This window comes from Zonotrichia leucophrys, unplaced genomic scaffold (genome assembly GCF_028769735.1).
Source record: "Zonotrichia leucophrys gambelii isolate GWCS_2022_RI unplaced genomic scaffold, RI_Zleu_2.0 Scaffold_303_63500, whole genome shotgun sequence".
Classification (NCBI taxonomy): domain Eukaryota; kingdom Metazoa; phylum Chordata; class Aves; order Passeriformes; family Passerellidae; genus Zonotrichia; species Zonotrichia leucophrys.
The window spans coordinates 10,170-33,166 of NW_026992508.1; the positions used below are offsets into that span (position 1 = coordinate 10,170).

The 22,997-nt window shown below is 49.0% G+C and overlaps 1 protein-coding gene across 1 annotated transcript; it reads left to right on the forward strand.

Annotated features, from left to right (window-relative positions):
• Positions 1-22,232: 22,232 nt before the first annotated feature.
• On the forward strand, positions 22,233-22,997 carry LOC135441463 (olfactory receptor 14J1-like; the record flags this gene model as incomplete). Its single annotated transcript, XM_064701010.1, has 1 exon — positions 22,233-22,997. A coding segment is annotated over one exon (765 nt), but the record flags the coding sequence as incomplete, so codon positions are not given.

Below are 22,997 nucleotides of genomic sequence, written 5' to 3' on the forward strand. Positions count from 1 at the left end.
CTTTGTATGATTATACAATAATTATATTTAATTACTAAACAATCATAACATTGAACAATTATATACTGCTTAAGTAAATGCAACTTCACATGATCTGGCAAACACAAAGCCTAACATTTTCAGAGTCTATTTTTAACATTTTTCCAGGGCCCCACTAAGTCTAGCTTCTTTCTAATTCCCCAAATTTTATGATTTTAAAAACTTTCACTATCACTCCCACTCTCATCTAAGATGGCGAACCACCCGACACCATAAAGAAGAGGATTATGTCATAATAACCAAATATGAAAATCCCATAAGACCTAAAAGAAAAGAATGACCTAACGAAAACCCCTAGAACAACAAGCCACCATGCAAATGAAGAATTAAAATAACACCTCTAACCAGAGAAAACATAAGACAACATCAGGACCATGGTCAGAGCTTTTTGCCTTCGTCACCCTAACCAGAGCAGGCCAAGAGCAGCACAGTGACCATGGATTTGAAACCAACAGTGTCTACCCAGAGACTCTTGAAAGGAGAGAAAACCCAGCTCTGCCAGGCCTGGCTCAGCATTGCAGTTCCCTGCTCAGAGCCTTGGGCTCCCTGCAATCCTGGCCTCAAGGATCTGCTCTCACCAGGCCCTGGGCAGCCTTTGGCACTCCCTGCCCTCACTGGGGCCCAGCCATGCTCCAAGGCACTTGGAGTTTTGCTGCTGACTCCTTGAGCAGCTTCTCCATCCTTCTCTCTGTGCCTGAGGCTCCTGGACCCAGCCCCAAATCCAGCGTGGGGCTGATTAAAATACAGAAAGCCCTCAGGAGCTCTTTGTCTCCCTTCCATTGTCTTTGAGTCTCCAGGGTTTGTGCAGTGATTGGAGTCACTTTGGAGTTCTCTTCAGGAGGGAGATTCCAAAGTGCACATCCTGATTTTTGGTCTTAGTCAAGGGAATATTTTTATACCTTTCATTTCAGAGAAGAGGGGATGGAAGCATTTCCCAGGTGATCTTGATGCTGAATGTCTCCTTAGGAGGTCTGGGCACAGAGAAGAATGAGCCCCTTGCAGGCTGAGCCTGTTTGGACAACCTGCTCAACACCCCCTGCCTCACTATGTCTGACATCGCCAACTTGGGACTGACACCCCCAATGTATCCAAAAATATTAATGTAATTTTTTTATTTTATTTTTATTCTGTGTTATACTTTTTAATATTTTAAAATATTAAAATAAATATTGTTAAGTAAATAAAATATTTTCCGTGTTTATATTTATTAATATTTTGTGCTAATACTTATTTATATATTTAATATGTTTATTCCTATTTCTAAGAATATGGCTTTTCCTTACCTGGTTTTTATATTTACTTTAAAAACACGTATGTTTTAAGTACCAAGACAATTAATGCTCATTGTCTCTAAGTAACACAATTCCTTTAATTCATATTAATTAAGGTCTATTGTCTATTTCTTTCTTCCTTTTTATGAAAATTAGGTATATTTCCAGTAATTTTTAAACTTTTTCATAATCTTTTTCTCCGATGGTGTCAAGGTGGGCACTTTTGGGTCCTTGGAGACATTTCTGGGGCACATTTGGGGCAGTTTTGGGTCTGCAGAGGGAATTCAGAGAGAACTTGAGAGTCTGGAGGACACTTGGGGGAGCTGGGTGGGCACTTGGAGGGGCACTCAGGGATTCTGAGGGACAGTTCGGGGTCTGGGGCAGCACTTGGGGGTCCAGGGGGGCCCTTGGAGGTCAGGGAGGGGAATTTGGGGCCCTTCGGGGTCCGGGCGGGCCCTTGGGGGGCTCGAACGGGGCTCTCTGGGGCGCGGGGGGTGATGGGAGTTGTAGGCGCGGGTATCATACAATTTAACGAGGCCGCAGAGCATCACGGGAGTTGGAGGCGCAGCTGCAATTGCTCTTGGAAGAACGCCGGGCATGATGGGAGATAAATTCCAGCTGGAATAGGGCTGGGCGTGCGCCGTGGAGCATGATAGGAGCCGTAGTCCCAAAAGTGGCTTGAACACAATGTTTGGGGGTCTGGGCAGGCTCTTAGGGGACGCTTTTGCATCCGAGCCGCGACTTGAGATCCTTGGGGGAACTTAAACGGTTCGGGAGCCCTTGGGGGGGAGCTAGGGGAGCTCTAACCGGGCTCCTTGCGGCGTGGGGCACGGCAGGAGTTTTAGGCGCGGGACTGTGTTCTGAGGGGCTCTGGGGCCACGGGGGAAGAGAGGAAGTGGCTGTACCGGGCATCTGTGGGGTTGGGAGCACTCAGGCGGTCCGGGGACGGTTTTTAGGGGTCCCGAATTGGCGCTGAGAGGGCACTGAGGTATCCTGGAGCGTCTGGGGGACACTTATGCGTCTGATGGGGGCGGATCCCGGGGGGGGGGGGGGTCTTTGGAGCGCGGGGCATGATGGGCGTTGTAGTCCCGGCTGAAGTGGGGCTCAAACGGGCTGTGGGGCATGATGGAAGTTGTAGGCAAAAATAAAAAATGGCGCCAACCTCAGGCACCGCCCTCAAGGCTCCAATCCCAACGCTGATTCGCTGATGGAAATGAATGGCATGAGCCTCGGCAAATGGGAGGTGGGAAGAGCCAACTCGCCCTCCTCCAGTCCCTCCCCGTATAGACCAGTATTTTCCCAGTACAACCCAGTTCACCCCCAGTGCCTCTCCAGGCCCTCCCAGTACAGACAGTCTCTCCCAATACACCTGACTTTACTCCCTGTCCCTTCCAGTTCCCTCCCAATGTCATCCACAGGATGCCCCAGTGACCCCAGTCTTCTCCGCAATGTCCCCAGGGTCCCCAGTTTGTCCCACTATGTCCCAGTATCCCCCAATATCACTCCCAGTATATCCTGCTATTCCCAGTATTTCTCAGTGCACCCCGAAAGTCCCATCCCAGTCCACCCAGATTCCCCCTCAGCATTCCTCATGTTCCCAGGTTGTCCCATTCCTCCCCAATGTCACTCCCAGTATGATCCAGTGTCTCCCACAGCGTTCCCAGTGTTCCCCAGTATGTCCCAGTCCTCCCCAGTGTTTCCAAGGACAGTTTCATTTCTCTCGGTGGCCGTGGCAGCCAAACCCAGCAGTGGGGTCAGTGCAGTGCCCATGGCCACAGCCCCTGGCAGTGCCCAGTGCAGCTTGGGCTGATGATCCACCCTCACAGCTGGCCCAGGGCAGCTCTGCAGTGCCTTTGGTGGCACCTGGGGCTGGCACACACCTGAGCAGTGTGTCTGTTTGCACTGGGGAAACTCAGCAGTTTGAGATTGCTGCAAAAAACCCCCAAAAGGGAAAACCCCTCTCAGGCTGAGTGCAGCCAGCTCTGCAAGCACAGCAGGGCCCAGGGCAGTGAGGACAGACAGGATGGGGCTGGGCAATGTGGAGCAAGGTTGTCCACACTGGGTCAGAGCTCCAGGCACAGCTTCTGTGAGCAGGCCAGAGCTGCTGAGCAGAGACCCTGGGTCAATATCAATCACAGAATGCTGCAATTACCTCTGCTCTAAAGAGAAATTTCATAAAATACTTCCTTTAAAATAGGAATGTGTATTTCTTTAAAAGGTGTTGGAAATCTTTCTCCGTAAGTGGACTAGGAAAACTATAATGACCCTCTCAGGGCTTTGGTGCTGTTTACATCAGACTCAGTCCCTGAGAGTGTCATCAAAAAACTTCTCAGGAACTCAAAGTTAAATTTAGACTCCAAAGTTTCTTGAAGTTTTAATGGGCCCCACTGAGGAACACAACTGAGAAAGTGTCCCCAGGTTCAAGGTAGAGCAGAACACTGCAGGCAGTGATGACAGCTGGGGACAAACAAGACAAAGGTGTCTCTGGTGCTGAGCAAAGCTGGGTGTGTTTGAGGAATGCAAAGGGCCAAGGCCTGAGCCCCAGCCCCTGGCCAGGCAGATCCTGTCCCTCCCGCCTTGCTCAGGGCTCTTCCCAGGATCGGCACTGGCATGTGGGGATGTGCAATGCCAAGGGCAGGAGCATGGGGCGGCCCCTGCCAGGCTGCTGAACAGGGACAAGGAGGCAATGAGGCCTCAGCCCTGCAAGGGTCACTTGTCCCCTCGTGGCCTCAGGCCCAGGCCCAGCAGCCATGGCCAAAGTGCTGCCCAAGTTTGCCCTGGTAGGGTTGTCCTGCAGCTGCTGCCCATCCCTGTGCCCTGTGCAGCCCAGGCTGTCCCACGGTGTCCCTGCCCTGCGCCTCTGTCCCTGCAGGCTGTCGGCATCCCCCGGCTGCCCCACCTGGCTGGGCCCTTCCTTTGCTGACAGCTCTGCCTCCTGCCTGCCCCTGCCTTCCCTGGACTTTATATGAAAAAGGTTAATTTAAATTTTACTGTGCCTGTGAACTTTTAGCAGAGAAACAAGGCATTCAGGGGCTGCTTTCCCAGCTAGGGTGGTTGGAAGAGAAGATGAAGACATCTAGTTTGAGAATGCAGTGATAGAAAAAGCAATGGCTGAATCTGGGAAATTGAGATGGGTTTTATGGAAATGGTTAAATTTTAATATACACTTAGTGACTGTATATGAGTGATGCACTGGTAGAATCATATGTCCACATAAGGAATTATCACCCACTGCACCTCAGGCCTGAATAAATGCTGCTCTCTTTAACACCAAATTAGTATTAAGGAGTCTTATTCTGATGTTTTGGACATTTGGTGACAGCAGAGGCTCACAGACCCAAGGAGCCAGCTGTGGCACCGTGGCACGCCATGGAACAAAGGTTCCATTGTGATGCAGTGGAACCCCATGGAACCAAAAGTCCATTGTATCAGAGCGAGGCCTCATGGGACCAAGAAGACCATTGCTGACAGCGTGGAAGCTCCTGGAGCCATGAGGTCATTGTGACAATGTGGGGCTGCATGGAACCAATGGTCCATTGGGACACTGCAGAACCTTCTGGAATCAAGGGGATCATGTTATGCTATGGAACCTCATGGAACAAAGGATCCATGGTGACACTACAGTGCTCAGACCATTGTTGACAGTGTGAAAGCTCCTGGAACCAAAAGTCCATTGTGACACAGCAAGGCCTCCTGGAACCAAGGGTCCATTGTGGCTCTGTAGGGTTTCACTGAACCAAGGAGACCATTTTGACACTGTGGGGCCTCATGGAATCACCTGGCACTGTGACACAGCGGGGCCACATGGACCCAAGGGCCCACTGAGACACTGAGGAACCTCATGGAACCAAAGGTCCATTGGCACACTGTGGGGCCCTGTGGAACCACTGGGACCATGGTGACACTGTGGTGCTCCATGGAACCAATGGGCCATTCTGATTCTGCTTTGCCTCATGTAGCCAAGGGGCCACCATGACATTGCAGGGCCTCATGAAACTACGGCAGCCTTGTGACACTGCGGGGCCCTTGGAACCAAGGGTCCATTGGGAGATTGCAGGGCCTCATGGAATCATGGAGATCATTATGGCCCTTCAGAACCCATTGGAACCAAGGGGTTATTTGCAGATTGCAGGACCTCATGGAAGCAAGGGGGACAGCTGTGATGGGACAGGGCCCAATGGAAGCAAGAGGCCAGTGTTGCATAGCTGGGCCTCATGCAGCCAAGGAGCCATTGGGATCCTGAGGAGCCTGAAAGAACCAAAGGGCCGGGGTGACACTCTGCAACCTCATAAGCAAAGGGGCCATTTTATCATTGTGCAGCTCCATGGAATCAAGGAGGCCACTGTGCCACAGCAAGGCCTCATGGGAAGCAAGGGACCATTGTGACACTATGGAGCCCCTTGGAAATAAGGGGGCAGCATGACACCAGCATTGTGACACTGCGGGGCCCCATGGATCCAAGGGAACAGGTATCAGTCTGGTTGGCTTGGCCTGACCAGCTCAACTGATCTGGTATGTTGAGAGTCTGTTCTGATGTGCCCCTGAAACCCTGGGGCTCTGTGCTTTTCCTTCCTCTGGAAAAGAACTATCCCTCCTGCCCAGGCACACCTTGTTGGACAACAGGACTCCTGCATGACTAACCAATATGATTAAGCAGAAGCCATTTATTGTTTACATTATGCACTTATTTATACATTCTAACCCTACTGCACACGCTGATCACACTCTTCTTCATTGGTGCCTCTGTGTTGTCCTTGTGTTCTGCACTCACTTCGCAAGGTATGTGATTGGTTACAGTCCAGGTGGTTCTCAGCCCTCTGTTATCTAGTTCTTGCAGTCCTGGTATTCTGTTTCTCAGCCTTTTCTTTCTTCATTTAGCACAGTTTATGTCTTAGTAACCTTGATGAATTCCAGAGGGTTGATAAGAATAACTACAAGTGGTATGGCTGGTGCACAGTGTGGCCTAAGTTGTTCAGATACATTGCTACAATTCACCCTTCTTCTTCTTGCACCAGCCAAACCCTTTTCACTGTATTTTCTACCAAGTGGGTCACCAATTTCCTTAGGCATGGAATAATACAAAGCAATATAATAATGACTACTAATAATAACAAAGCTCCCTTTATGTTGTCTTTCAACCATCCAGGTATTCCCCATCCCTCAAACCATTCATCCAAGCCCCAATCATTCAGGGTCAATTTCTTCACGTTGTCTTGTAGTTGAGTTTCCTGTGAATGGATGCAGACTGGCCAGAGAGATTCATACAACACATTCCTTCAAAATCCTCACACCTGTGCCCATGTGCTAACAGCAAAAATGTCTATAGCAGCTCTGTTTTACAGTGTGCCATGTCTAATACTATCTGCATCAGTGAGCATTTGATTTAAAATAGCTGAACTTGTGTTCAGTTGTTTGACTGTCCAGCATCCCAAGATGTAATGTGTAGCCAAAGCTGGAGCAGCGGCAACACCTGGAGTAAGGAATGATGCTGCTATTCGTGCTGGAGCACCCCAAATCTCTACATGATTGTCACAATCAGGTCCTAAACTTGTGATTGCTCTTTTAGACTTCTTGCTATGTCCTGCTTTCCAAACAGTCTGATTCAGCATTTTTCACATGCTAGAGGCAAACATGGTTGGCTTTCCTAAATAACGAGGACCACCAAACTGATTGCTCGGAATTGCAGGCCAAACTGATTGCTCAGAATTGAGGGAAAGGGTCCCTTTCCTTCTGGAAGCGGCTTTTAATGAGTGTCAGAGAGAGGTTTGTCCACAGGGAGAGAATGCAGGAGCACCACCATAGAATGTGCTGGAAGATCCTCGAGGAAGGGATCCAAGAGCTGAGAGAAGTGGCAGTATTGGAGGTCCTCTTTGGGAGGGATGGACAGCATGATAACGACCCCAACAAGGTCAGGTGCACAGGACAAATGCTGTGGAGTCTGGCAAATCTGGGGCCAGATCAATACACTGCCTTCATTGCAACGATTAATGCTGATAACAACCGAGAGACAGTGGGTTCTGTCACCAAGCAGCTTAGAAATTGTGAGAGTGTGATCAATGGCCCCATGCAGGCTCATGTCTCTGCTGTGATCAAGGACCTAAAGAGGAGATGAAGTGTCGCTATAGAGCGTGACACGGCACAAGCACCAGGACTCAGATCAGAAGGATGTATAAGAGAGATTTGTTATACCAACGTGTTGCCTTTTTAGCTTTACAAGATATTTACATTTACTTAACAAACACATACACTGCCAATTGGTCATGAAAAAGAAACAAGGTTCTCAATAGGTGAAAAGGAGCCATGTCACTCTGTGAGCCAGCTAAAGTCCATATCTTGTAACTTTCTCTCTTTTTTCACCTTTTCCTGGTGATAGCCTTGGTACCTTCCTCGAGAGAGATAAAGGGCTTTCCTTATCTTCAGGAAGCCTTCTCTGGCTCACAAGAACAGCACAAAAATGTCTTTCCTACAATTCCCCCTATTTGTATTTGACCCACAAACACAACTGCTAAGGACTTCTGCAAGGCCCGTGCAAAAATCCAAGCAGACAGAGGATCCATTCTTTATTCACTTACAACAAACCAACTTCTACCCAATCCACAACACACACTCTCACAATCTTAACATTCATATACAGACAAGGCACAGAAAAACTAGATCTTCAAATAGTTACAGACCTTGCAATTTCCAGATGACATATTCATAGCAGAATGACACCTTCACCTCTAATCAAATAACTTTCTCCCACACAAAATCGGAGATCAAGTCATCTGCCTAGTCACCACTTAGAACCAAGTAGCATCCACATAACTTTATAACTGGTTGCTGCTATCATAATGGCAACCAACCTAGTTGCTCAAGGTGTGGATTTCAGTTCCTAATTCAACCCCTCTGCAAAGGCAACACTTCTCCCTTAGGTACATCAAATTCCCCTGTTTTTGGGACTGTTGGTGCCCTGCAAAAGGAAATGGTACAAGACACATTTCTCAGTACTACCAACCTCTCTGTAAGAGAATTCAAGGAAAAGAAGGAAAAGTAACACCCACTAACTTAAACTTTGGGTTTTCAGGGTAAGCCTATAATTCCCTTTACTCTGTCTCGAATTGCCATCTTTACCACACATTTCTTGAGGGCCCATGCTCCCATCCACCTAATAACCAATGCAATTACCTACTCATTTTGCTTCTGCTGTAGAACCACCCATCCTGTCCTTTCATTTGTGCTCCAAATAAGGTTTAACAAAACAGGCAGAGACCCAACGAGGGCCATTTTCTGTTAAAAAGCATGTATATCCTCTTCCTCATGTTACTAATTCTACTGGGCCAGTCCACTTTCCCGTAATGAAATCTTTTACCAAACCTTAATACCTTTCTGAAAGTTTGGCTGTTTTGAATTCAAAGACAAAAAATGATAAAATATAGGAGACAATTATAAGTCAGGTAGAGGATGCAGAAAGTTTAACACATAAATGGCTTTGTCTAATCTCACTTAAGGCGACTCCCTCTGCATTTCCCCTTTTTGTGTTTGTACTTGGCACTTCAACACACCATGAGCACGTTCAATAATTGCTTGGCCTGTAGAAGCATGAGGAATACCAGTGAATGATCAACACCCCAGGCATGAAAAACACACTTGCAATTTCTTTGAAACATACGCTGGGCCATTATCTGTCTTTAACATGTGATGGAACACCCAAGATGGAAAAGGTGTGGCAAAAATGACGAATAACACCCCGAGCTGTTTCACCTACCAATGCTGAGGCAACCATGGCATGAGAAAAAGTGTAAATTATAGCATGAACATACTTTAGACGGCCAAATTCAGGCATTTTTGTAACATCTGTTTGCCATTCTTGCAAAGGGAGTAAGCCTCTAGGATTAGTACTGTAGTATTGCAAAACATGAGGCATAATTAACTGAGGAGACCCTTGTTGAAACATTACTCCATATTCCCAGCGGTTATCCTTCTTCCAGGCTACAGGAACTTTTCCAGTTTTCCCTGATCCATCTGTAAAAACTGTCTCACCTTCCACTAGAACAGAAGAACAAAGTTGTTTCCCCAAAAGAAAATCCTCTTAGTGAAATTTAAAATAGGATGAGAAGGTAAATGATATGCTATTTGACTTCTAAAGGAAGATAAAGCAGATTGCAGCTCACAATTGTTTTGAAAACACCACTCAAAATACCATTGTTGTACCGGTATGACAATAGTTACAGGATCACAGCCTAAGATTTCATGGCAGCGTCTGGGACCTTTGATAATGATGTCTGCAAAAAACTCATACAGATCTGGAGCTGTTTTCGGGACCTGAAAGACAAAAATATCCACTCCAAAATATGCAATTATCTTCCCATTTATCATTCCATTGACACAACAATCCACATGGTATTTCATCATGCCTCAAAATAAATAATTGCACACCAACTAAAACATCTATTCTGGTAACAAATTTAGATGTCAAGGCCAGTTCAACTTCTTCTACAGCCTTTTTTGCTGCAGCAGTCAAATGTCACTCATCAGCAGAGGAAGTAATCCCTGATAATAAGTTCAACAAAGGTTGCAGTTGATGATTTGTTATCCGCAAGTATTGCCTAAGCCAATCTATTGCACCAACCAATTTCTGTATTCAACAGCGGTTTTAATTTCAATGTCCAGTTTTTACAGGTTGAGGCACAATTTGTGTATTGGTGATTATCAACCCCAAATATTTCCAAGGCATCTGCCTTTCAACTTTCCCCAGGGCGGTAGCCAAACCAACTAGAGTGTACACATCATCCAGCAGTTTGAGGGCAGTGGGTCTTCACATGCCCTGGTTCTTCACAAGCAGAACATCTGGGTGAGGACTTCATGACTTTGCCAAAGCAGCCATTTTATGCTCAACCCAACCAACCTTTGAGCAAGCAACCACAATATCAGACAGCGAGGTATCTCCGGCTAAAGAATCATATTCAATAATTCATCTGCAATTAATAATTCATCTGCAATCTTTGTTTGCGTTGTCCCAGGCTGTCTGCATAAAATTTTCCTCATCTTATCACCTTGTACTTGCTTCTCAAGGGCTGCAGCAGCCCTCTCCACAAACTGCAGAAAAGGTTCCTTCACCCCTTGCTCGATGGTAATATACCTTGGTTTAGGAGCTGCCATTTCCATTGTTTTGAGTAAAGCACTCATGTGTGGTGTTTGTGAGGTTACCAGGACAAGGTGAGAATTTGACTCCATGTTCTCAGAGGGCTGATTTATTATTTTATGATATTATATTTTATTAAAAGAAATTATATACTAAAACTATACTAAACTGTAGAGAAAGGATACATCAGAAGGCTTGAAAAGAATGAAGATAAAACCCCATGACTCCTCATAGCCTCGACACGGCTGTACCATGATCGGTCATTAAATTAAAACAATTTACATGGAACCAATCAAATATTCGCCTGTTGGTAAACAATGTTCAAGTCACATTCCAAAGCAGCAAACACAGGAGCACCAATCAGATAATGATTGTTTTCATTCCTCTCTGAGGCTTCTCAGCTTCCCAGGAGAAAATCCTGGGCAAAGAGGATTTTTCAGAAAATATCATGGTGACACTCATACCCAGCTGCTGGGCCTGTGCCAGAACCAGGGGAGTCCCATCTTGCCTGCAAATCCAGGTTAGAGAATGGTCCATTGCCCAGCAAGGCATCAGCTCCCACAGCATGATGTGGATCCTGCTGAGGTAACTGCATATTGTTCAATGCTACTCTTTCAGCCATGTGCTTCCAGGTAGCTTGAAACACACCATACTGCACTGGCTGAAACAGAATCCTAGCAAGGTGAACAATATCCTAAGGTGCAACTACATCAGCATTTAGAACACGAATCACTTGCATCACCTGCGAAGAGTTAACACCATACTGATCTCATTTTGACTGAAGATGCTGCACAATCCTCCATGCAAAAACCTGATGGCTATCTTGTTGTCCCGAATTAGGAACAGCTTTGAAAACAGGAAAAGCCACAAGCCCACCAGAAGCAGCAGCAGCAGCAGCCATCTCCATCCTTTTAGGTGGACCTATTTTCTCTAACAAATTCCAGTCTCCCACTTCAGCTGCTTTCATTCTCACATGCTCCCAAAATTGAAAGGGTGTTGAGGAGTCACAGCCACCTGTCAGGGAGGCAGAGTCCAAGAAACAGCAGGCCTGGATCTGCTCCGAGCTCTAACAGAAACATATTCCTGCATCTTTTTAGGTGTACTTATAACTGGCAGTTCATTGTCAGAACTATCACTAGACAAAGAGGGACACAATATTAGAAATTGCTTTTGTTCAACCGGTTCAGGAGGGGGGAGGAGGGCAGATGGCTCAATGGGGGATGGAGTGGAGGCAGATGACTCAAAGGGGGGCAGAGCAGGGGTGGACGGCTCAAGGGAAAGCGGGAGAGGGGGAAGCAGCCGACCGAGGGACGGGTAAGGGAGGAGCAGCCGATCTGCAGGAGGGTGAGGGGGGAGCAGACAAACCATGGGAAGGTGAGGGGGTAGCAAACGGCCCAGGGGGAGACAGAAGGACCGATGACCCAGCCTGTTTTACACTTTGCTTTTTCTGTGACTTTATTTTGTCTAATTGCTGTGCAGGCATAAGATACTTTGGTTTAGCACTCAGTTCAGCTAACTGCTGAGCAGGTGAAGTATACACAGGTTTAACACAATCTTTTGGAGATGAATACCAAGGAGCAGTCTTAGCCTGTCATTTGATTCTCATGATAGCAAACTCTGGGGGAACCTCCACAGCAACTGCAGCAGGCTCCTCAGGGGGAGATACATTAACAGGCTCAGCCTCATCTTCCTCCTGTCCCTCTGCTTTAGTTTCTTGATCTAATTCCTGCTCCTCCAATTCCTCCCCTCTATCTTGTTCTGCTTTCCATTCCTTCAGTGCCTCATACAACAGCCTCCAGGTAGTAGCCAAATCAACAACCGTCTTATCCCCTTAGATATCACTTCCCATAGTCTCTTCCCAACCTTTTTCCATGCCCTGACACTGAAGGCAGTGTTGGTATCAGCTTCAAAGTCCTGTGATTTACACCATGTCAGTAAGCTACAAAGGGCATAATCAGAAGTTTGAACATATTTTCTTTTCAGTAACATTTCCACATGGACAAAACAGTCTTTTCCTCATTTGATAAATTATTTCCCATTTTTTCCCAGTTGCTCACCTCAAATCAGATGTCTGAATTAGGTTCAGACCTCCACAGCTTTCCTGCTGCCTTCACTCATATTTTGGGTACCCTTTGACTTTTTTTCCTCTTTTTACAGTCCAGTTGGGATCACGGCGGGGCCACCAGATGTCGTTATAGAGCACGACACAGCGCAAAAATACATGACTCCATCAGAAGGGTGCAAGAGAGAGATTTATTAGAGCAACATTGTTTTTACTTCTTCAAGATATTTACACCCATTCAACATACACATTCAGTGCCCATTGGTCAAAAGAGAGAAACAAAGTTCCCAGTAGGTGATCAGGGAGCCACATCACTCTGTGAGCCAGCCAGAGTCCATATCACTTAACTTTCTCTCCTTCATCCTGCCTCCATGGTAACAACCTTGGTCTTCCTTCAGGAGAGATACGGGGCTTCTCCTTATCTTCAGGAGGCCCTTGCTAGTTCAAGCCCTTGCTAGCTTGCTAGCCCAAGGACAGCACAGAATGTCTTTCCTACACATACCATGGCCACTTCCCTTGTAATTTCAACTTTGGCCAAATTTCAGTACAATAATAAATCATTTTAACTTGGTCAAAGGTTTTAGTGGATTCTTGAGAATCCTAGTGGTCTAATAACCATCCGAGCGGACTGTCCCAGGGAATACTTTTTGCCTTCCTTTTTCCTTTAAGGGGGCTTCCTCCTTTACTTACACACCGACCCATCCTTAAATGAGTAAACTAAAATCACAAATGTACCCCTCCCCAAACAGAAATTTACAGACGGGCAACACTGTGATGGTGTTCACAGGGGTTTTCAGGTGAGGGAAGAGACGAGAATGTTGACTCCATGTTCAGAAGGCTTGATTTATTATTTCATGATATATATTACATTAAAACTATACTAAAAAGAGTAGAAGGAAAAGTTTTATCTCAGAAAGCTAGCTAAGCAAAGAATAGAAAGGAATGAATAATAAAAGTTTGTGTCTCCGACAGAGAGTCGAAGCTAACTGGGCTGGGATTGGACATTATTATAAACAGCCAAGATGGGCCAATCACAGATTCACCTGTTGCATTCCACAGCAGCAGATAACCATTTTTTACATTTTGCTCCTGAAGCCTCTCAGCTTCTCAGGAAGAAAAATCCTCAGAAAGGATTTTTAATGAAAATATGTCTGCAACACAACACAAATCTACAAGTAAATAAAGTGTTTCTCGGCTCAACTAAATATATATAACTTTAACCCAAGCCTTCTCCCCCCTCTTAATTTAACTTAAACCCTTCTTGATCACTCTCACACTTCCACTCTCCTACTAAGGAGTAAATTTTATTGGGGGAAAGGACAGGGTTCACTCACTCTCTCTCTTTTACCTGAGTAAACTCACTACACTCACACCTTTTCAGTTCCAAGCTCTGCCTTGGATCTTAGGGCCTATCCTAGTGATCCGATCCCCTGAGTGTACCCCTGCACCTCATCTCTACCCTAGAGACTCTTGAGCACCCTTTTAGATGCACGCCAGGGTCCCCAGTATTAGAATCCCCTCCCTGGGCACCAGGACCTTCCCTTGTCGAGCCACTCGCCAGGCCGGACTATGAGTCCAAACCCCGGGCTAGACTGTTCTGTTCTAATACCATATCCACCTTCCTCACTTTTTTGAATGGATGTAGGAAGGTTCAAGGAGACTCCATGGGGTTACCCTTGATCCCTTCCCAGAAACTGGGATCAACCCAAGAGGAGCACGACCCCTTTGCCGTCCACCATCAGCTTGGCTACCTCTCCCCAGCGGAACAGCCTAGGCAAAAGGGATGTGTGCAAGGATCTGTGGTGCCTGTCCTTGCCTTAACCTAAAGACTCCCCACCCCGGTGCTCTTGGGCTGTGGGTTCACAGTCTCCTCCCCGAGATCGCGGCAGCACCACCTGCGGTACGTCCACCCAGTCCTGGGCAGTGAGGACCCTCGTGGGTGCTTGGCACCGGCAGTGCCTGGGGGCACCCTGTGATGCGTGTGACCCACTCAATGTCTGGGCACTCCACACGCCTGGACCTACCTAGACCGCAATGGTCTTACCAAGAGATACCCAGCCCTGATGTGTGCCACTCACACCTGGCTATCCCCTGCATGCCCGTGGGGGCCCTCACTATCCCCAGGAGACGCCTCACTCAGCAGCTCCTCTCGCTTCCCCCCGTTCCCGGCCAACCCCCTCATGGGGGTCCAGAGCCATGGTACTGGGGGGCCCTCACCGCTTTGAGGGTCTGAGCTGCCGGCCCTTGTCTCACTCACACACCATTCGCACGCCTCCTACGCCTGCCACCAGGGTCACTTACTCCTCCGGCGCTCCTTGGTGTCACTGATTGCAGGCTGATCTCTTTGGTCCAGGTACCAGTTGTCCTGGAGGTCTAGGGCGGGTGACCGTCCCGTTCCTGGTGTCCTCTTCAGGAGTGGCTATTGTGGACGAGCTCCCAGCTGAAATAAATGGGCAAGGAGAACCTGCTCCTTTTGGATGCCTTTACTGAGTGATCAGCTCTGGGTGGGGGCCCGAGGCGTCGCGCACTCCGCTGCTGCTCCCTTTGGCGAGGCAGAGGAGGAGGGAGACCGTTTTGCTCCACAGCAGACTTGGGGCTTTCATCCTCATGGACGTGTCTGGGAAGTCGCTTTTTGGCTCGTCTTCTAAGGTCCTCATTCTGACCCACTTCCAGTCACATCACAGTGATATCTAAAACCTTGCTTGTGGAGTAGGAGAACTTTTTGCTAGTAGGACCCATTGCTTAGTTCCTTAAATCTTCGGCCAGCTTGTTGTTTTTAGGGTCTTTCATTGGATTTTCTTGACTGTCTTAGTTTGCATATTTTCCCAGGGATGTTACCTGACACCATTTTGGGGAGCGGCAGAGGCAGTACCTGACAGATGCAACAAGGGTACCAGTAAGGTAAGGGGATTAACAGTGGGGGTAACTTAAAGGTTTAATATTTAACAATGATTTAATTAACACAATTAACTTATTACAAATTCAGATTAAGAATAACAGCTCTAATTGCATTAACCTATGAACTTGTTCATAACAGCTGGCGCTGCTGCGGCTGAAGCGCAAACGCCCGGGGCAGAGGAGCAACACTACCACCGCCGCTGCCACGGCCCTGAACCCTTCTCCAGCCCGGACAAGGCACTGGAGCGGGCGGTGGCCACCCCTCAGCCCCCGGGCCCGGCCCCAGCGGGCAGGGAGCCCTGGGCAGCGCCCTTGCGGCAGCAGGGACCGAGCTCCGGCACTGGGCTCTGGCCCCGTGGTGCCACAGGGCCAAGGGGGACACGGGCAGGGCACTTGGTGCCATCGCCCCCAGCCCCAAGGCCCCTTTGGAGCCTGGCCTGGGGCTTGCCCCCACCTCCTCCAAGGCCCTGCTGGGCTCAGGCTGGTGCTCAGCACTGGTTGAGGCTCTTGTGTTTGCCCCGAGTGGGGTTTGTTTTCAGCCCAGGGTGTTGAGGAGCACTCGGGAAATGTCACTGCAAGGGTGGTGTTGATCAGCCTGGTTCTTTCTTTGTGCTGTGCCTTACATGGCTGTTTTGTTTTGTTCTGCTTTTAGAGCCTGCCTGTGAAGAGAAGCCCTAATCAAGGGATGGAACAGCACAGACTACTGAAAAGATTCCAGCTGGTCTCAAGGCACAGAGAAAGTCAAAGCTTTTTAACATGGTATTTGGTGGTCCATGTCTGTATAAAAGAATGGTCTAAAATTTCAGCTTTCAAGAAAATGTCCTAGGTTGATGTTTCCTGTGCTGGTGAGAGTCTTTCAAACCCAGCCATCTCCTGACCTTTCTGCTGTTGCAGTTCCATGGACAGAGGCTGTTGTCTCTTACCCCCTCCCATCGGCAGGCTGGTGTTCAGCCATCTCCAGGACAGCAGGGCCCCATCCCACATCACTGTGACCTGGGAAGGCAAAATCCATCACTCCAAATGTTCCCCCTTGCTCCTTCTTGCCAGACATTTGACCCTGGCACAGGGGTTTGCTGCTGGTTGCTGCAGGAAAAGGGAAAACCCTGTGACATTTTGGGGCAGATGGAACCAAGGAAACCCCTGTGATACTGTGGGGCCTGATGGAACCAAGGATCCTTTGTGACACAGAGGGGCCACATGGAGCCAAATATCCATTGGGACAGTTTGGGATCTCATGGAACCCATTGTTTGTTGCGACAATGCGGATCCAAGGAGACCATGGTGTTGCTCATTGCTTATGCAAAGTTTTTGCATTAATCATGGAGTCATGGAGCCCATTGTGACACAGCAGGGCCCCATGGAACCAAAGGGCCATGGTGACACTTGGAACTAAGGACACCACTGTTGAGTACAGAACTTCATGGAACCAAAAGTCCATTGCCACAGAGCAAGACCTCATGGAACCGTGGAGTGCAAAGGTCTAAAACATTTCCTGCACAGTTCTGCCTTGAATGAGAGGAAGGTTATTGGTGGCAGCTTGGTCTTGGCACACACCTGAGCAGTGTGTCTGTTCTCAGTGGGGAAACTCAGGAGTTTCAGATTGCTTCAAAAAACCCCAAAAAGGGAAAACCCTCCTTAGGCTGGGTGCAGCCAGCTCTGCAAGCACAGCAGCTCCCAGGGGAATGACGACAGACAGGATGGGGCTGGGCAATGTGGAGCAAGGTTGTCTATACTGGGTCAGAGCTCAAGGCACAGCTTCTGTGAGCAGGCCAGAGCTGCTGAGGAGAGACCCTGGATCAATATCAATCGCAGAATGCTGCAATTGTCTCTGGTCCAAAGACAGCAGTAATAAAATACATCCTTTAAAATAGGAGTGCATGTTTTTAGAAGCTCTTTGAAATATTTCTCCATAACTGGAGTAGGAAACCTAGAAACCTAAGAGAGCCAAGGACACTGCGGCACCTCCAGGCCCAAAAAGTGCAAACAGCAAATGGAAGAGAGCAGACTGGGAGGATGGGACTTCACAACCTGAAGCTGTAATTGGATAATTAGCCTCAATATAGAAGTGGACCAAAACTTATAAAAGTGTGAAAATGTGTGACCCATTGTCTATCTTGAGTGTACCCTCAGCCGGGCTCTTGTACTCCCCCAGGTGTATCCTTTGAAGGCCTTTTAATAAATCCCTACTTTATTCCTGTAACACTGTCCAGCCTCTGCTCCAGGCAGCCTCTCAAGGCATCAAGGCCTGGCTGGCTGGGACACCTGGGGCCACCTGACAGGTCCAGCTGACCCTGGCATGTTGAGGGCTGCAGCTCATCAGCCCCTGGAGCACTGGGGCTCTGGGCTCTCCTCCCTGTGGACAGAACTGTCCTTCTCCTCCAGGTGTCCATGGCCAAAATCAGGATTCCTCCTCCAAATTTCCATATATGCGAAGATTGCTCCTAGATGAAATCTGCCAGGACAGACAGATCTGGCTGGCTTGGCCACCTGGGAGCCACCTCTCATCTGCCTTTGAAACACTGGGACCATGTGTGTTTTATGGGAAAAAAGCACCTTTCACATCCAGGCACCCATGGCCAAAGTTGGGAAACCACCTCCAGAATTCCCTATATCCAGGGATTTCTCCCAGACAAAAACTGCCAGGAGGGACAGGTCTGGCTGGCCTTGGTTTCTGAAGAGCTGACTCTCATCTGCCTTTGAAACACTGGGCTCTGTGCTTTCCATCCTAAGGAAAAGAACTCTCCTTCCTGTCCTGGTGCCCACAGCCAATATTGAGATTCCACGTCCAAAATTCCCTACATCGAAGGATTTCCCCCAGATGAAAGGTGTCAGGAGAGACAGATTGGGCTCTCTTGGCCCATGGGCGGTCACCTCTCATCTTCTTCCAAGAAACTTGGACTTCACACTTTTCTTTCTTATCGAAAAACCATCCATGTCTATCAGGTGCCCATGGTCAAAACTGAGATTCCACCTCCTAAATTCCATATGTCCATGGATTCCTCCATGATGAAAGCTGCCAGGACAAACAGGTCTGGCTGTTTTGACCTCTCAGGAGTCTTCTCTCTCTACTTCTGCCCCTGAAACACTTGGGGCTCCGTGCCTTCCTTCCAATGGAAAAGAACTGTTCTTCTTATCAATGCAGAAATGGCCAAAGTTTTGATTCCACTAGCAAAATTCCCAATATCCAAGGGCTGCTCTCAGACAGAAGCTGCCAGGACAGAGAGGTCTGGCTGGCCTTGGCCAAGGATGGCAGCCTTTCACCTGGCTATGAAACACCAGTGTTCTGTGCATTCCTTCCTAGGGAAAAAAAAACGTCGTTCTCATCCAGATGTCCATGTCTGAAACTGGTATTCTGCCTCTACAATTCCCTATATGCAAGGCTGTCTCCCAGACAAAATCTGCCAGCTCTGTCTAATCTGGCTGCCCTTGGACTCTGGTGGCTGCCCCTCATCTGCCCCTGGAACACTGGGGCTTGGTTGTTTCCTTCCTATGGGGACCACGGTGACACTGTGAGGGCCTGGTGGAACCATGGAGACCATTGTGACACTTTGAGATACCATGGTGACACCATGGGGCTTCATGGAACCAAGAGACCATCATGGCTCTGTGGGGCCTCGTGGGACCATGGAGAACATTATGACCCTTCAGGGCCTCATGTAACCAAGGGGCCACTGTGACACCTCAGGGACTCATGGAAGCAAGGGAACCACTGGGACATCGTGGAGCCCCATGGAATGAGAGGAACATGGAAAAGCTCTGGCTGATGTGGCCTTTCAGGGGGGACCTGACAGGTCTGGCTGATCTTGGAATGTCAAGGGCTGCCTCTCATCTGCCCATGAAACACTGGGGCTCCATGCTTTCCTTCCTATGGAAAGAACTGTCTCTCTTTTCAGACACCCATGGACAAAATTGGTTCTCTCCCCTAAAAATTTCCTTTATGCAAGGGAAAGATACCCAGAAAAAAACCTGCCAGCTCTGCCTGGCCTTGGCCTCTGGTGGCCACATCTCATCTGCCTCAGAAGTAGCAGGCCTGTGTGCCTTCCCTCCTGTGGAAAAAAAATGGCCTTCTTGTCCAGGGGCCATGGCAAAAATTGGAATTTGGCAGCCAAAATTCCATCTATCCCAAGAGTGCTGCAAGACAAAAGCTGTCAGGACAGACACGTTAGCCTGGCCTTGGCCTCTAGTGATATTCTTAGACTATGAACAGAATATTTTCATCTGAAAACACCTTTGAGAGGGCTCAAAGATCTCCCAGGCTGGGGTTTGATGGCCTCAAGAACATAACCCATGTAGACTGATGGCCCAGGGCTCAGTTGTGAAGTGACTGAGGACAAAACAGGAGCGACCTGGAAGGGCTGGACGGGTGGATTCAGAAATGGCGAAGCTTTTTCTCCCTAGTGGGAAAGAGCCAGATAGAGAAATTATACCACAAATACAGAAGGGGAAGCCAAGATTGGACATGAGGAGATAGGAATTTCTGTCTCAGGGCAGGACTGTGGTGCAGCACATCCCCCAGAAGAAGTCTGGGTCAGCCACAGGCTTTGTGTGGGCAGGCAGAGGCAGGCAGGAGGCAGAGCTGTCAGCAAAGGAAGGGCCCAGCCAGGTGGGGCAGCTGGGGGATGCCGACAGCCTGCAGGGACAGAGGCGCAGGGCAGGGACACCGTGGGACAGCCTGGGCTGCACAGGGCACAGGGATGGGCAGCAGCTGCAAGACAGCCCTGCCAGAGCCAACTTGGGCAGCACTTTGGCCATGGCTGCTGGCCCTGGGCCTGAGGCAGGAGCAGGAAACAAGTGACCCTTGCAGGGCTGGGGCCTCATTGCCTCCTTGTCCCAGCTATCCTGCACGCTGCCCAGCGTCGCACTAAACATACACTTTCTAAATTTAAAGTGTTAGACAGTCTTTGTCCATCACTGTTGGATATCGGTACTAGATCAATATCCATATATTTTTAATAAATCACATCACTGCCTCCAGTGTTCTGCTCTAACTGGAACCGAGGGATGTTTTCTCAGTCGTGTCCCTCAGTGGGACCCATTAAAACTTGATAAACTTTGGAGTGTAAATTTAACTTCCAGTTCTTGAGAAGTTTTTGAACACTCTCTCAGGGACTGAGTTTGATGTAAACAACACCAAAGCCCCAAGAGGCTCATTAAAGTCCTTGTGCTGTGTCTGTGCTGCTGAGCTTTAAAGGAACAGCTCTTCCCAGGACCAGCTTCTCTCCCAGCCCAGCAGGGCTGAGGGCTCTGCCTGCAGGCACTGAGGGGACAGGAGCCAGGCAGAGACAGGCTGAAGGCAATCAGGATTGAGAAGACATGGAGCTGAGATTTCACTTGGAGAAAGATCTTCACAGCCCTGTGCATGGTGAGTGTGTGGGTGCAGGGCAATGTCCCCTGTGCTCCTGGAGGGATCTCATGAAGCCAGCACACCACACAGCCTGGGGGATGTGTCAGGAGGACTCTCTCAGTTTCTCTGTGGCACTGGAGGAGGAGGAGGAGCAGGAGCAGGAGGAGGATGTGCTGCAGAGCGGGGCTGCCCTGGGCACCGTCAGAGGGACAGGGCAGGACGGCTCCTGCTGCCAGGGATGGCTGCAGGGGGTGAAGCTGGGGCTGCAGCCAGGGCTGCCCAGGGCTGTCCTGCAGAGCAGCTCCTGCAGCCCTCAGGCCTCTTGGCCAGCCCAGGGCATGTGCCACCTGCCAGGGGCAGCTCTCAGCCTGCCTGGCAGCTCCCCATGGACGCTGCAGGGGAGAAGTTGGAGGTGGAAGGAGCCACCCCCATCAGGGCAGATTCCTCCTGCTCTGGAGATGTTGCTGCATTGCCAGGGCTGCTCTCAGCTTTCTCCTAAAGGGAAGGGAAAGGGGCTGTCAGCTTTGGCTGTGTCACTGAGACTCCTGCACTGTCACCCTGGGCATCAGCAGATGGGCCTCAGATCTCCCTCAGAAAGTGCCTCCTCAGCCTCCTCTCCCTACAGGCAGCAGCAGCAGCACCTTGGCTTGCAGCATCTCTGTTTGTCTGGCCTGCCCTTAAGGCCCTAGTGCCAGGGAGATGTCCCTGGGCAGTGCCCTGTGCTGGGAGGGGTCTGCAGGGCAGAGCTGAGCCCCCAGGGCTGGGCTGGGCTCTGGCAGCACTGGCAGGGACAGGGCTTGGATAGAGAGAAACAGCTCCCAGTAGGCAAAACTCCAGGCAGCAGAGAGCCAGAAAAACCCTTGGTATCCCTCCCTATCTAGCTGCACAAGGAAAGAAAGGAGAGTTGGAGAGATTGTTTTTGAAACTGGAGTCTTCAAAAAGACACTTTTTTTTAAAATGTAGTTTTAAAATTGTACATCCTGTACCAGACTGAGATGTAATGAGCAAAGGGCACCTGTGTGGTTCCAGCAGGTCTGACTGCCCTGTGGCACAGGGAGCCCTGTTTTCCCTCTGGGCTCCCCCGTGTTCAGACTGACATCAATGCTAAGAACAGGACTTCTGTACCTTCTAACAAACACAGTTACTTAGTAGCCCAATCCTACTCTCAATAAAAAAAAAAAAAAAAAAAGGTAAATGAAATTTCCCTGAGTAAATAGAAGCAATTTTGAGTGATTGTGTAAGAAAATAGCATAGGATTAACTCAAGGTACTTTGTCCAAACTGTCAACGTTGTCTTTGTACAGCTCAGAATGTCCAGAGTGAAGGAATGTCCAACAGCAGCTCCATCAGGCACTTCCTCCTGCTGGCATTGGCAGACACGCGGCAGCTGCAGCTCCTGCACTTCTGCCTCTTGCTGGGCATCTCCCTGGCTGCCCTCCTGGGCAACGGCCTCATCATCAGCGCCGTAGCCTGCGGCCACCACCTGCACACGCCCATGTTCTTCTTCCTGCTCAACCTGGCCCTCAGCGACCTGGGCTCCATCTGCACCACTGTCCCCAAAGCCATGCACAATTCCCTCTGGCACACCAGGAACATCTCCTATGCAGGATGTGCTACTCAGCTATTTCTGTTTGTATTTTTCATTTCAGCAGATTTTTCCCTCCTGACCATCATGTGCTATGACCGCTACGTGTCCATCTGCAAACCCCTGCACTACGAGACCCTCCTGGGCAGCAGAGCTTGTGCCCACATGGCAGCAGCTGCCTGGGCCAGTGGCTTTCTCAATGCTCTACTGCACACAGCCAATACATTTTCCCTGCCCCTGTGTCATGGCAGAGCCCTTGGCCAGTTCTTCTGTGAGGTTCCACAGATCCTCAAGCTTTCCTGCTCACACTCCACCTTTAGAAAAATTTGGATTTCATTGGTTACTGTCTGTTTAGCTTACGGCTGTTTTGTGTTCATTGTTTTCTCCTATGTGCAGATCTTCAGGGCTGTGCTGAGGATCCCCTCTGAGCAGGGACGGCACAAAGCCTTTTCCACGTGCCTACCTCACCTGGCTGTGGTCTCCCTGTTTCTCAGCACTGGCTTTTTAGCCTACCTGAAGCCCCCCTCCATGTCCTTCCCATCCCTGGATCTAGCCCTGTCAGTTCTGTACTCGGTGGTGCCTCCAGCCCTGAACCCCCTCATCTACAGCCTGAGGAACCAGGAGCTCAAGGCTGCAGTGTGGACACTGATGAATAGAGGGTTACAGAAACTTTAA